The 15494-nt window shown below is 43.5% G+C and overlaps 1 protein-coding gene across 2 annotated transcripts in view; it reads right to left on the bottom strand.

Moving 5' to 3' along the window:
• Window positions 1-3447: 3447 nt before the first annotated feature.
• The window catches only part of TMEM131 (transmembrane protein 131), a 125484-nt gene continuing 113437 nt past the window's right edge, over window positions 3448-15494 (bottom strand). For both annotated transcript variants that reach the window (XM_053307841.1, XM_053307842.1), the window contains exons 36-41: window positions 11471-11630; window positions 10478-10599; window positions 10290-10386; window positions 9826-9923; window positions 6582-6745; window positions 3448-4390 (exon numbers count right to left, since the gene is read on the bottom strand). In XM_053307841.1, coding sequence (XP_053163816.1) covers window positions 4088-4390; window positions 6582-6745; window positions 9826-9923; window positions 10290-10386; window positions 10478-10599; window positions 11471-11630 — 944 coding nt within the window. In that variant the 3' untranslated portion in view covers window positions 3448-4087. The remainder of the gene's footprint in view (window positions 4391-6581; window positions 6746-9825; window positions 9924-10289; window positions 10387-10477; window positions 10600-11470; window positions 11631-15494) is intronic.

Here is a 15494-nt window from a genome sequence, read left to right as displayed (position 1 = left end):
CCTTGGAAAGACAGTTTAGAGTTGCCACCAATTCATGGACTGAGGGGCACTAATACTCTCATTTGACACTTTAGTACTATCACAGTTTGATAAGGGAGTAAGAACCACTGGAGTGGGAACAGGTGGAACCTGGCCCAGTCTACCACCTCCAGGGCTGGCACCATTAGGCCCAATAGGTGAGCTAGAGTTAAGAGTGGTATACCATATTGCCTGGTGAAAGCATGTGAATCTTTTGAATGCATTCCTGGGATAAGAGTAACCTATCTAGGGTGGTGTCTATTATTACCCCCAGATGGTGTAACCTGAGAGGGAGAAAGTTGACTCTTTGACTGGTTGTGATTGGACAGAACTTGAAGTTCAGGTCTGATTGGGCTGAAGGTAAATCTGGTGATCTGAGGAGCAGGTCATAAAGACAGGCAAAGATCTGGATGCCTCGTAGTCTGTGGTGCGGTAATAATGGAGTTTACTGCCCTGACTGTCACTTCTATTACCTTGCTCCTCCTTCCAACGCTTCTGTAGGCCTGATAGGCCTAGGGTCCCCTACAATCGATCTGAGCGAAGGGACTATCATCCTCAAGGTCAAAGATGACCTTTCTTTCAACACACAAAACAAAATCCAAAGCCCAGAGGCTCAGACACCTCAAACAGAACCTTTGACTCCTCCTCCTTACCCATTGCTCTTGCTTCTTCCTTTATCCAGTTCACCCCCCTTTGCACCTTGGTGTTTTATCACCTCAGATGCCTGGGTACAGATGTGATACACCCTTGACATCTACTCTGCAGCTAAGGCTGGTTTTGGGCATTCAGTCCTTTAAATCCTGCCTCCTTTCTTTTGGGAGCTAGCTACTTGGCCAGTGTTGGGAATGGTAGCGGGCCACCACAAAGATAAACTGGTTGCTCACCTTTAACTTTTGATCTTTTGGTGACAACACCCACCCAGCCTCCCCATTCATTGGATGATCTTCCCTTCTTTTCTTACTTACCTTTTCTGACAAAGCTTCAGCTCAACGTTGTCCATCCAGGAACTGAGGGAAACAACGCTCTGGTACCAAAAGATACTGAGCATGCTTTGTGTGTAAAAGGAGTGGCTACAGAGCGCTTCAAGGAGCTGACGAATCCTTCAGTAGTGGCTACTGCGCAGGTGCAGAGCCCAATGTGAGTAAGGCCACCAAAAGACAAAGGTTACAGGGGGTCCTTGGGTGGATTTTGAATTAAATCATCCGGCCGGGCCCGACAAGAATAGTGAAGCTCTGGAAATGATAGATGCTGCTGTAGATGAGCAGACTGGCAGTGAAGAGGCTTCGTGTGCTCTTTAAAAAAAAAAAAGCAGAAGGGTCCCTGAGAGATGTGTCTCCATCTTTTGGAAGTATCACACATGAAAGGAGGGCCACTACAGGAACATCAGTGGGAAGAATCTTAAGGAACTCTAGTTTTTCCTCAAGGGAGCTGTAAAACGCATTGGCTACTGTACTAGGCTTTCTGGAGGCAGCAGCCGAATCCCATTCCTGTTTTAAGATGTCACTGAAAAATTCAGGGAAAGGGAAATTCTTTTCCTTGCTCTTAGTTTTAGGAAACACAAGAGCCTCTTTAGAATTGGGTTGCTCCTCCTGAGGGGTATCCAATTAAAAACCCAAGGTGTGAATTGCCTTACTCAGCAGAGGGGCAAAGTCATCTGGGATAAAAATCTCTGAGATGTAGAAAGGAAGTCAGTAAGCTGGTCAATAGAATATTCTCCCTCCTCTTTAGAGCCATTATAGCAGGGTGCTGGTCCCAAGGAATGGTGGGGCGTGTGTGTGTGTGTGCGCACGCGCTCCTCTGGAATAGGGACCATCCCTGCATTATCAGGAGGTCCGAGGGGTGTGGGGATTGGGAGACTCATAGCCTGAAATATCTGAGGTACGTGGAGAATTATGCTCGTTCCTTGCTAATTTGCCTTTTCTCTTCTTGCATGATTTCTTAGGTGCCTGGCCTTCAAAAAGGAGGAGGAGGAAGATGATGATGTGTCTCTCCTTCTCTGCTTGCATTTCTCTCCCTCAGATTGTAGTTGAGGATTGTTGTTAGATTGTTGAAGTGATTTACGTTATCAGAGATTCCCACTCCAGCAGCACTCCCAAAGGGATGCGCTCCACTTGCCTGGGTCCCAATACTGCCAGGGAGGGGGTTGGTGGTCCTACCTCCTAGGACTCAACAGGACTCTTGTGGTGGGAGCCCCAATGGCCCCTCCCCCGGATCCCCAGAGGTTGAGACGGCAGTCAACGATGAGGGTCTCATGGTGCTCGGCATATTGCTAGGAAGGAAAACCTGAATTTTTCTCTCCTCCCTTAGGGAGGAAGACATTCAAGATGCAGAGCAGTCCCAGAATCAGGAACTGCTGCTGGTTTCAAGGGGAGGTAAGGAGAAGTAGCAGAGAAGGTAGAAAAGAAAAGAGGAAATTTTTTTTGTTTGGTGGGGGGGGGGGAGGACAGAAGAAGCAGTTAGGAAAAAAGGTAAAAGTGCTTAAGAGGAAAGTTAATAATCACTAAAGGAAGAAAAAATGCAGAATAGAGAAGGCATTTTGGGAGAGAGGAGGAAAAGCTGTCTCTGGAGCAGATGCAGGACTATCAGAAGTGGGTGGAGTTATCCTTCCTAGGCCTATTAAAGCTTTCTAAGTTAATTTGCATAGCTCTGCCTCAGGAGCAGTGGGGAAGTCTATATAGCTACAAGGTCTCCCAGCTTAATAAATTTCTCCCCTCATCTTAGGCTTGGTTAATAGTGAAAATATGGAATATATATATTTATCATATTTTTATACCACCTGAAATGTATATCCCTAGGAAGTATACAAAATTTAACATATACCCAAACTGGTCGAAAGGACTCCCACCAGAAACATTCTTCCAGTGTGAAAGTTTGCCTTTTAGTGCCATCTTTTCTTCACTTTCATCAATTACTTTTCCATCTTTCAGTATCTTTCAAATAAAATAAGTAAAATAAATATATAGACACCAATTTCCAGTTATGACACTAGATCTAAGCTCACTGTTCAGAATGCATCGAAGCAAAAGGACACAGGATTTGATTTATGTGATGGGTGAACCAGAGAGTTTCTCTTTAGTGACTCAGCAACTGACTAGATGTGCTGTAGCAGCTGTCAACAAATCTGCTGCCAGCAAACTCACTGAAGCTGCCATTTCAGAGTTTAGAAGGTAAGGCTATTTTTATACAATGTTTTCCTGTGCAGCTGACTTTCATAGAAACTGAAGTTCACTATAGTCCAACTGTTTTTGTGGCAAGAGGACCTAGGATGGACAGCATTCATGAATAAATGTCTTTGTAGGTGGGAAGAAAGCCTGCTCTGTGATTGTGCTGCTAAGTTAATTAGCACACTCTGTCCATTAGCAAACTCTGTCCAAGAAGGTTGTCAGATATTTGCAGTGGAGAGACAGCACGAAAGAAGTACAACAGGAATGAAAAAAAAAAATCATTTATTTTTCAAGTACAACTCAAAGTTGTATCCATAAGAAAAGCACAAGGAATCTTGTTTCATCCACAAGTCTTGGCTATGGACATTTCAGTTCAACTTAAAAATGCATTCAGGTTTACAAATGTACAAACTGCACATAAAATGTATAATTTGAACAGAATGCTCTTACATTCAGCCATTTTTTGCTCTTAAGGTTTTTACATTCATAGAGCCTTAACAAATACAGCCTTATTTTTTTAAAAAAATACTTTGCATTTTAGCACAATGTGCTCTTTAAAATTATTTTTGGGATCATAATACTGGAAAAAAATTAAAAACCAAGCATGGTAGTCAAAATTGCTGCGTTTTGGAACTGACCAGGTTTAAAAAACAGGGCAGGTAGTAAATAACCCTAACATGAGAGTCTTTGATGGATTTTTGACCAAATCCAAACTTTTCCAATTCTGCAGTTTCACACTACTATAATTGCAAGAGAGACTTTAAAAGGAGCAAGTGATGAATGTAGGACTAACTTGTAATGCTGTTGGGGAGGAATGGCAAACTGATTGCAAATTATATTCCAGGCAGGTTAACAGAATTCACCATGATCAGATCTGGACAGAAGTCCCCTTTTGTTGCTTAATTTCAATTTTCAGGTGGGTAATGAGCATTGGACCAGGGATCAGAGCTTTTTCTTCCAATAGCAGGACTCCAAATTCTCCAAGGGTTATATGCCTGTCCCAAGTCTTCAGGATTGCCAACTGTTGGGGCAGCAGCAAGTGGTGGTGGTGGTGGTGGTGGATTTTCAGTCCCAAGATCAATAACTGGCAATGTGTTAGCTGGAGTGTTGAAAGGAAGGGTGCTGTTCAAGTTACTTGACCAAATGGAACTGCTAAATGGAGTAGTGGTGGTGGTAGACCACAGGCAGCTTGGGTTGCCTAGGATAGACTGCATTATTGTAAAGAAAAAGGGGAAAGAAAAGAAAAAGTTGTAAGAAACAAGTAGCCGTAATTACCAGAATGAACCCATCACCACCTTTTTAGCTGAAATTGTAAATATGTATTGAGGCTTAATATGGTCACCTTTTAATATAACTGAAGATTTACATCCTAAGTTTGTACTCTGGCTCAGACTGGTTAGTAAGCATAACAGAATAATCCTGGGCCTTGCTTTCACTTCGAACATGTTATTTACAGTTGTAAGCTACCTCAGTACTGCTAGAACATTTGGAGAACCTTCTGAGAGTTGGACATTTAGTTGCTGCTTCTTACAAAAAAGAAGAAAAAGATAATATGGGTGATTGGTTGGGTAGAGTCCTCAGACTGTGTCAAAATTCTTCTCAGGCTTACTGAGCTTTGGCCTGTAGTTCCTCAAATGCCTTTCTGAAGGTTAGAAAAGTTCTGTCTAAAAAGCTGCCATAGGAGGTATACAACAGTACCAGCAATACTGTTGGTGGGTGGAACTGACCACAGAGGTAGTATTCAACCTGCACTGGATGGAGTTGCACTCCTCCTTGAGGCTGGCTATTCAATCCAGCATTATTTCCTGGATGCCCACGTGGCATCTCTAACTTGGAGCTCTTTTCCCCAGTTGTGCGTGGAATGCCAGCCACATGCCCTCCTGGAAAGAAAATGACCTGGCTGTGTTTTCCCATGTGTTAGTTATCATCCAGGCTTGAAATGCTGCACTGCACTACATGTGAGGCTGTGTTTGAATCCTTCAAGCAGTTTAGAAATGACTGACTGAATATTAATGGGGATTGGCCATTATGAGCAAATTACACTAGGAACTTTCCTGGCTTCCAATTTTGTTTCTGGGCACAATTTAAGAAGATCAAAACCAGGACTTTAAAGACCACAATGGTCTTAATGGCACCATAGTAGCTGAAGAACCATCTGCTCTCATTCGAACCAGTCAAATGAACCAGCCAAGATAGTAACTGGAGGCCCTTCTCTGGGTACCTTCAGCTGCGGAGGTTAGGCAAGAACCGTGGAGTTACAAGCCACAAGAAATCTCCCATTTATTTGGGCTTGGTTTGAGTGAACTGATATGTCGTATTTGCTGTAAGCTTTGTTTTTCACATTTGGCTTTGAGTTTGGGCCTGTTGCTATGTTAGCTACAGGGATTACTTATTTTCTGCTCCTTTTTTAACGTACAATTGTGTGCTCTTTGGATTTTACCTGCTGTTTTATTTTGCTGATTTTGCCAACCATCTTGAATATAATTATGGAAGAAAGATAGCTCACACATTTAAAAAATAAAATATACAGACCAGAGCACTAGAAGAGAGCAACTGAGCACTAATGATTTGTTACAAGACAATGCATAGCAGACACATTTTCAAGATAGATTTTGGGACAATGAGAAGACTTCTTGAAAATTTCAAACCAGACTGAGAATTACTTAAGATCAGATAGCAAAGCTTTTGTGAGTCATGAACTTTATGCCTTTATGCTTTTGTTTTAAATTTTAAATCAGATTTGTTTAATTCCCCCCCCCCCCTTTACCATTTTGTGTTTAAATTTTTGCTGTAAACTGCCTTGGGATTGCTTTAATGAAAGGCGGCATATACATTTAACAATAAATAAACAAACAAACAAACAAACTGCAGATAAGCTTCAGTTGACCTACTAGCACTTTATCACTAATTCAACCTTTTCCGGTTTCTGCCAATAAAAGCCAGAATTGTGGATTAACAGGTGAGCATGGGTACAGCATGCAGAGCCAATGTAACCCAGAGGGAAACAGAATTAAATGAGACCTGAAACAAGGATGAACTCACTGGCTTGAGCAAGTCACAATAAATAAGTAATCTAAATGGAGCAGTCACCTTCACCTCCCATATTCATTACAGTAAACAAGACAATGACTTATGTTTAGAATGTTTAATATAATTGTAGTTGCTTAAACACATTGGTGCTAGAATCATTATTCAGAGATAGGTTTTAATACAGCTGGATCTTAATTATTTAGACCCTCAACTTATCTAACTGCCAGAGAAATATGTATTTTTCCTCCTACCTTTCACCTGAAGGAACAGGGGGAAGCAGTCAGCAACTAAGCGTATCTGGCTTTCTTCAGCCATACTAGAAAAGTCTGGAACAGAATGAACGTGAAATATAGGAGAAAATATACTTACTGAAGTTGTGTGTGTTGGGGAACCTGAACTTGTGGGCCAGGAGGGCATCAAGTCTGTAGCTGAAGAATCCCAGATGGATGAAGGAACATTACTGAACTCATTCCAGTTTCGCTGAACATCTTGACCATAAACAGACTGTGGCTGTCCAAGTTTGCAGAAAACTTCTAAGATACAGACATATTATTCAGGCGCGATAGGTTTATACATATCATGTAGTAAGGTTCTCTATAGATTAACTGAATATAGCATGACACTGATATATACATAGAAGATTGTATCAGGTATTGATCAGAAAAGAGTATTTTCCAGTTCTTCAGACCATTGGCTGACACCCCAACAATCAAAGCATGTGCCTACATAGCATGTCCAAGGAGACCACTCCCACAGCTGTGTGAGTTAGGAACATAGGAAGCTGCCATATACTGATTCAGACCATTGGTTTATCTAGCTCAGTATTGTCTTCACTAGACTGACAGCAGCTTCTCAAAGGTTGCAGGCAGGAATCTCTCTCAGCCCTATCTTGGAGAAGCCAGGGAGGGAATTTGGAACCTTCTGCTATTCTTAGATCAGCTCCATCCCCTAAGGGGAATATTTTAGTGCTCAAACATCAAGTCTCCCATTCATATGCAACCAGGGTGGACCCTGCTTAGCTAAGGGGACATGTCCTGCTTGCTGCCACAAGACCAGCTCTCCTCTCCTCAAGCTCCCTTCTGTACTTGTTGTTCTGCATCAGAGCCATTGGGCACTTCTTCCAGAGCACTCTTCTGCACTCCTAAAGCCGAGCCCTTGGTCGCAGCAGAAACATATCACAGTGGTGTCTTATGGCTGTGACAGAGGTTTATGTTTCTGAAAGCCAACTGTTCTCCATTATGTTCCTGCTGTTTTATTGGGAAGTTAGAAAGCTTTTAATCTGCCCCATCCCCCCATTGAAGTTTGATAACTGGCAACTGCCAGTATGAAAACTGTCAATTCTTCTATCCACTCTTCCAACTCTATCTGCTGCAAACTTGCATAAGATTGTAAGGATGTTTTTGAAAGCAAGCTCTTTGTTACTAAAATGGACATTACTACAACCGCTGGCAGAAAGTTGTAGCCAGCTCTAAATTAACACAAGCACAACACGGCAGTAACATATGTCACATTGCTTCAGGGCAGAAAGCCTGACAGCTTTGGCAGCGTTCACCCTGGTCATCCAAGTCATGCTTTCAGTTCCTAAACCAAGAGGGAAAGGTCTATACATCCATGGAGAAAAAGACTCTTGTCTGTTCCATAATATAATCAAAGCTAGCGCTTCAAGAGGCACATATTCAGCACAGACATCATTGCCAAATCTCTCTGGTAACGAAGTTCACTGCTCTCAAAGTAAAAGGCTTCCCCCAACCAAAGGAAAATAGAATAGCAGGCTGTTACTAAGAGAACATGCATTCTTTGATCCCTCTGCCCCCACTGGGCAAGAAGAGACCAAGCGGTGTACTCTCCTACTTCTTCAAGGTCACTAGGGCAAACGCTTCCCCGCATCAGAGACCTTTGCTTCCAAGCTTGTCCCTTGTGGATCAGACAAAACGCTCCATGCAATTCTATTCCCTGTTTTTACCAAAGTCTGTGAAAGACTGCCACTAGTCAAGTTCCCCATATTATTTTGTTTGTTTGGTTTATATCTCACCTTTCATGAAATTATCCCAAGGTTTACAAACGTTAATACAATAAAATTCCATAAAATCATATTAAAATATTAAAACCATTTAAAAAACAAACACCAAAAGCAACAGCCTTGAGAACAAAACAGAAAAGCCGGAAAGGAGAGACTGGCAACCTCGAAGGGGGTTTATCCTCACCAAAATGAGAGAGCAATCAATAATTTCTCAGAAGACACAGTGGCTAGACTGTAGGTTATGAGAACCCCAGTTCAGTGGTTCCCAACCTCGGAGCCTACAGATGTTGCTGAACTACCTCTCCCATCAGCCCCAGCTACAATTTATTGTGGCTGGGGATGATAGGAATTGTAGTTCGGCAACATCGGGAACTACTGCCTTGTTCCAAGTCCCCACTCAGCAGGGTGCCCCTGGGTGAGTCACTGGCCAACATGTTGTGCAAGGTAATGCCGGCATTTCTGACTTGCTATGAATGTGAAAACAAGCCTCATGCACTTCACAGCACCACACAAGTGCCCGCATGCTTTTTAAAGCGGTTGTGCCCAGCACAGCATCGATAGGGCTGGCCAGCAACCCTGGTGAGTTGGTGGCTTGTGCAACCTGCCAGCCAGTTACTTCCTCAGGGTCACCTAGCTGAGTGGGGGCTTGAAGCAGGACCCCCACAACTGACACTCTAGCCATTGCACCGCAGCATGCAACATGCCAAACACTCTCTCTTAGCCTAACCTATGTGACAAGACCTGATTAAATTCATCCATAATCTGCCTTTTGAGTAATCTTTTACATGAATTCTGCATGTCACCAGAACCTCTGTGTGAGAGGTTGAGAGAAAATATTTAACAAGAGCCACACTCATTGTTAGAAAGGCCATCTTTAATATCCTTTCATTTCCTACTCCAGCGAACATCAGAACCAAAAATGAACCCTAAACAAGGCTGTCCTTAGGGCAGGGCAACTAGGGCGATCGCCCCGAGCTGGCACAAGCCTTGCTCTGGGCACTCTCTCCCAGTCCCAGCAATTTATCTTTTCCCTCTGCAGCCAGCCAAGAGCCATCCTTTTTTTTTTTTTTTAAACAAGGCATAGGCTTGCCTGCTATTGAAAGGCTCCATGCATGCAAGCTGCTACAGCTCACTCGCTCTCCACTGCCGCCTCTCAGCTGTTTGGCAGGCAGGTGGGGCTCCCAGAGAGACCACTTACTGCCAGCCTCCCTGAAGTCTGAAGCTTTCCAGTGCCAGCTAGCAGGCAGGCTGCTTGCTGCAGGCAGCAGGGAAGGAAGGAAGGAAAGAAGGCAGCAGAGTGGCCCATGCTGGCCTAAATGTGTGTCCTAGACTCTCAGCCTCACTGATTAAAATTGGTTCCACTAACTAAAGCTTTAGATGATTCCAGCTTGAATTTCTAATGAAACTATATTGTAACGTACCCAAACTGTATGGATACGATGGAAACATATAAACACAAAGTTTGAGAAACTGAAGACAGATTTATCATAAATGTTCCCATGGAAAACATTTAACTACTATATACCATTGCAGTCAGTTATGAAATATGGCATGTTCTATTACTTTTACAAAAATCTACAGCATATTACTCACCGCCAGTTAAATTAAAAGAATTTCCAAATGTTGAGAAGGACCTGAGGGGTCCGAAATCTGGGCTGCCAGGATTGCTTATAGGACTCCACAAACCAGAACTAAGCACAGCAAGAGAAAGAAGCAGTTTCATTAGTACACTTCAGTGTAAAGAGCACTGAAATACAGGCAGTATTATTTGGACCACAAACAACTGTTTGGTACTGCAAATTCCCCTCGCACCCCAATTATATTGTTCTAGTGTCAAAACTACAAACACTCAGTCCTGTGCTGAAGAGTTTGCCTCCAAAAAGGTCAGAAGCTTAAAAATAAGGTTTTTGATAATGCAACATGTAACAAGAGGATTTTTAGAAGCACGAATAAAGTTGCAAGCATTCCCAGCTAGGATGCTGGAAGGAAATCTGTTCCCCGTGTGCAGCTCCTCAATTGTTTACGGTCATTTAAAGAACAAGATTAGTTTAAGTTACCTGTCAGAGCCATCACTGTCAACTGCTGCATGTGAAACATTCATACAGGCAGATGCATCAGTTTTAATTGGCGAAGGCTTTGTGAGGCCGCTACCACCTGCAACAATGAGTTTCAACTGAGCAAATCAAGAATCAGCACTAGAAACACACATTAGGACAACAATTGCTTTTCCAGGCATGTATATTACCTGGGCTCTTGTCATAACCAGCAGCTACAGCAGCAAATGTTGGATTTCCATTCCTGCCAGGCAGTGAGGCCGACTTTGCTACCTTATGTTTGGCACCACTGAGCACCTTGCTTTTCGATTCGCTTAAAAATAAAAATAGAAAGAGGTGTTCTTTAGAGCGTACCTGTGTGGATTCTGTCATAATGATAATAATATATATTTGGGATGTGGCCATTTTAAGTCAGGGATCCACCACCATCTGGTGCCTAGTTGGAGGTTGCTCAGTCACCAGTGATGGCCATAAGCACTGTCCCTCTTCTTATTTTCCCTGTGCCTCCCAAGCTCTTGTAATATAGGCTAATGCTTCTAATGTGGTCACAAGACTGGTTCAGACACTATCTGTCCCAAGGGCTGGGAGAGGTATTTGCTCGTTTCCCCTTGGGTTAGTCCTTCTAAAGAGAACAGAATTCTGCTTGCCTGAGGAGAAGTTTGCCTTCTCTTGTCCCAAAAGGGTCAGCACCCATTCTGGTCTACTGCCCAAGAATAAAGTTATCTCTCCTCAGTTTTCCACCTACCAGCATATTAAGAATTGGTACCTATCACTCTCTTTATTGCACCTCTAGCACTGCCTTTCATTAACTGCTTTAGATTTCTTTGTTGGCGTTTCAAAGCATCTCACTCGAATTGGACCCCGGTTCAGATATCAACTCTATCAACTATGAAGGAACTCCAAATTCTACAGAAAACCCTCTGTCTTGAGATTAACAGAAGTACTGTTTTTGCACTGGAACTGAGCAACTTTAAAAGACAAAACTCCAGCTTTAGAAATCCCCACAAGTCCATCCCAAAAGATTGCTGTATATACTTGGAATTTAAAAACAAAACAAAACTAGAACCCAAATTTAAAAGTGTGTGTCCTCATCCTACCCCACCCTTTAGAAGGTATGCTATGAGGACAGAAGGTTCTTGTCTTCAGATTTTGTTCTTTGTTATGCAGAAACCATCTGAACTTACTTGCAGTTGTTCACAATGCTGCTGTAAGTGCTCCGTGGCATGAAGGCCAATGATGCAGGGGGTGGAGACGGAGAGGCAGGAGTTGGTGAGGTCTGTCGTTGTTTCAAGAATGCGTCTGCACTGAGGGTCTGCAGCGACAGCTTATAAAGGTTGTCAGTAGCTGGTGAAATCAGAAAAGGGTGGATCTAATTTTCATTACTTCACTACATAAGGTCAATCTTAAGCAGTCACATTATCTTTTCTGAAAAAGATCTTGTGTGTCATGGGGAGCACAGCATTTCGTAGCCTAGTATTTCAAAACTGGCGCTGCTTTAGACAAGAACAAGTTTCAATACTGTGCCTGCCGAATGAGGAAATCCCAATCAGTGGTGCTCTTTGGACTAGACTTCAGTCCAAAGTCCGGTCGAGTAAGGCCACCCTCCAAAACATCCCCTTGGGAGCCTAGAAGTTCCTCTTTGGCAGCGCACACCCATGCTGCACCACCACAACCAGTGGGTGCCATGTGTTGGGCAGGACAGTTAGCCACGTGCTCGCCCCCAGCAAGGCAAGACCTGCTGGGGGTGGTGGTGGCGGCAGCTCCCAGCCTCCAAATGTCCCCCTGCTGCCAGGCATCGGCCCCCAATTTGTTCCATGAGGGGGTGGGGTGGGGGTCGGCCATGAGGCAGCAACAAGCAGCTGCCTCCTGGCCATGCTGTGTGCAGACTCACTCACTGAGCCTGGAGCATGTGGACTGATGCAGTGAGAGGGAGTGCTGGAGGTCTGAAGCGGAGCTGCTGGCTGAAGGCTGCCTGAGGGCTGCATAAAAGCATTGTTTGTATTTGCAGACTGACTCTCAAGGTGGCAGGGGGAAGAAGGTCAAGGAAATGAAAGTTGGATTTGGCAAGGGGAGGGGGAGAATGTAAAGTAAAAGAAACTGCCTGAGGGCTGCAGGATCACATTGTACTGCGGTGCTGAATGACCCTCAAGAAGGCAGGGGGAGGAAGGTAAAGGAAAAGAAACTTGGATTTTTAAAAGTAACCATCCGGTGGAGAGAACAAGCAGAATGTGAAGGGGGGGGGGATGAAAAAAGAAGGAGAGATGACGAGAAAGGGGTGGGGGCTGCCTTGGTACGGCTGACTCACAAGAAGGGGGAGGAATGGAAGGTGAAAGAAACTAGTATTTTCAAAAGTAAGCATGATGGAGGTAGAGAGAGAACAACTGGAATGTGAATGGAGAAAACTGGAAAAAGAGGATGAGATCAGAACAGGATGGGGGGCTACCCTGGTACTGCTGACTCACAAGCCCGGGAGGAATGGAAGTTAAAAGAGACCTGTATTTTTTAAAGTAAGCGTGATGGAGGTAGAGAGAACAGTTGGTGTTCAACGCTGGGAACTTGCAGGCTGAGTCATCCATTTGATAAGGGGCTAAAGCTGCTGAATAAATGATTTTTTAAAAAAGACTTGCATCAAAATAAGACTTTGCAAATCAGTTAATGGGGATTTTTTTAAAACTGTCTTTCTCTCCTGCCCCTGAAATGCTTACTTCTTAAATTCCAAGAAACTGGGATGACTCCATGTATTCCAATCTGTTGCCTGGTTTGAAATCAAATCAGTGGAGAGATATTGTCTAAACTGATTGCTAGTGGGTGACTTCTCTTTCTTTTTGGCAAAAATGACAATGAATGGGATGACTTTATTGGAATCATGTGGCTAAAAACCAACATAAATATGCATATGTTGTGACACAGGATGTAAGTGTCATAACAAAATACATTACTACTACTACTACTACTACTACTACATTTATATCCCGCTCTTCCTCCAAGGAGCCCAGAGCGGTGTACTACATACTTGAGTTTCTCTTTCACAACAACCCTGTGAAGTAGGTTAGGCTGAGGGAGAAGTGACTGGCCCAGAGTCACCCAGCTAGTTTTATGGCTGAATGGGGATTTGAACTTGGGTCTCCCCGGTCCTAGTCCAGTACTCTAACCACTACATCACGCTGGCTCTTCTTCTTTTACATGTATTTTGTTATTACACTTATATCCTATCCTTCCTTTAAATAGTTCAGGGTAGTGTTTGAATGATTCTTTCTTCCTACTTCTCTTACAGCAATCCTGTGAGGTGGGTTAGGATGAGAGAGAGTATCTAGTTTAAAGTTATCCCCTGATCTTCCTGGCTGAGTATGGAAGGATTTGAACCCAAGTCTCATCCAACACTCTAACCAGTACACCACACTGGCTTTTAACTATGTGGGGTACTGAGTGCAGGAGACAAAGGAGACTGAACTCCTTATTTTAGCTATGAAACAAGTACTGGAGTGGCTAAACATTATTAAGGTTGGCTGGCATAAACTAACACACACATACCCACCATACAATAGTGTTTCTTCATGGGGCACTTATGGAATCTTACACATACTCACTCCATAGTAAACCTATGTTCACTGGGATGAACTCAAGCTATATTTTTGTATCTGGACTGAATCTGTTCCCTATCAGTTGGTGAGATATATGTGCAAATGTTAAGAGACAGGAAAAAGCAGTGAAATCCATTTTTTCTTTAATATTTGTGGGGTGGGTGTGTGTGTACACGTGTATCTATAATGGCACACAACATTTGCACATATTGCCTTGATACTGCTGCCCAGAACAAAACTCATTCTGCCCATGGATGAAAGACATTAGATGGAACACTGGTGCTGAGGGCTGGCTGACATCTAAAGCAGAAGAGCAGCAGCACATGGTGAGAGGGTGAAAATCAGAGCAGAGGGGCTGCCGTATTACCAGAAGAAACAAGAAAAAAGAGCCCCGTGGCATGTTAAAGCAGAAGCAGGCATTGGGTAGGATGGCAACAGGAAGTTGATGGTTTCCATGAATTTAACAAGAGCAAGTAAAAAAAACATCTCTACCATGGCTGGCCTGGTGCTAATTGCTTAGCTTTCAGCCTTGGTGTTCATTACCAGCATGGTTCCCTTTGACCAGGTGTTTGTGCATTTCTGCTTTCCAGCGTCCTGTGTTTTATGTTAGAATCCCTAATCTGTGTTAACTGAGCTAGACATTTGTCTGTTAGGGTTCAAGGGGCTCTAGTTCTGTAAAAGAGCACGTTTTGCATGTAGAAGGGTGGGGTCCCAGGTTCAATCCATCCCATCGCCAGATAGGGTTGGGACAGGGCCCCTGGAGAGCTGCTGCCAGTCAGTGCAGACAATAACGAGCTAAATGGAACCATGGTATGACTCAGGCAGCTTCCTATGTTCCTGACTGGGACCTCATGCAATGTGCAATTGGGCAAGACAATTAACATAACTTTATAGAGAAAGCCCCTCTATAGTATTCTAATGTTTCTGCTAATGAACATTTGCATAAATATACTTTTTAATATGATTACATTCTTGTGAGTGCAGTTGCTTTTGTGCCCTCAAGAACCCATGTGTTAAAAATACTGTGTGTGTCACAGTGCGTGTGTGTAGAGGTATAATGCTTAAATTGTGAGGGGTGGCGCTCCAGCAAGGGGTGGTGTCTCCAAAGGCCCTTAGGTCTGGGCTCCAAAATTACCTAGGTGTACCACTGATTCCAATGAGTGGTGGTAAAACGCTCAATCCGTATAGACAGATTGTTCAGAAATAACCTCCCTCCTCGAAAATCTAAGTAACTATCATTTAGATTGAAGAACTATTAGAACAGGACTTTTGAGGCACCATTTTAAAGTTCTTGGGGGACCCTAATAATTGTGGCCAGAGCTCTAGTAGTTACACCTTTTACTTGCTCTGCAGCACCTTTGGTGGCATCCTATACAAAGTAAGCTGAACAAGGCTTTCCACCTTGCACCTCTTGCCTTCAAACAAATTCACACACACACACACACACACACACACACACACACACACACACACACACCCCACTGCCCACTTTTTTTTGTCTCAGCAGGTGAGAATTAGCACTGTTTCAGGGGCGGGGCTGCTTCCACGTACCTGAGGTTATCGTACTGGGGGGGCTCTCCTCCCAGAAGAGGGCCCTGAAGCAGTGTTCCTTCTCTACATAGAGGTG

The sequence above is a fragment of the Hemicordylus capensis genome, chromosome 3 (assembly GCF_027244095.1).
Source record: "Hemicordylus capensis ecotype Gifberg chromosome 3, rHemCap1.1.pri, whole genome shotgun sequence".
Classification (NCBI taxonomy): domain Eukaryota; kingdom Metazoa; phylum Chordata; class Lepidosauria; order Squamata; family Cordylidae; genus Hemicordylus; species Hemicordylus capensis.
This window is presented reverse-complemented; position numbering and strand designations above follow the sequence as displayed.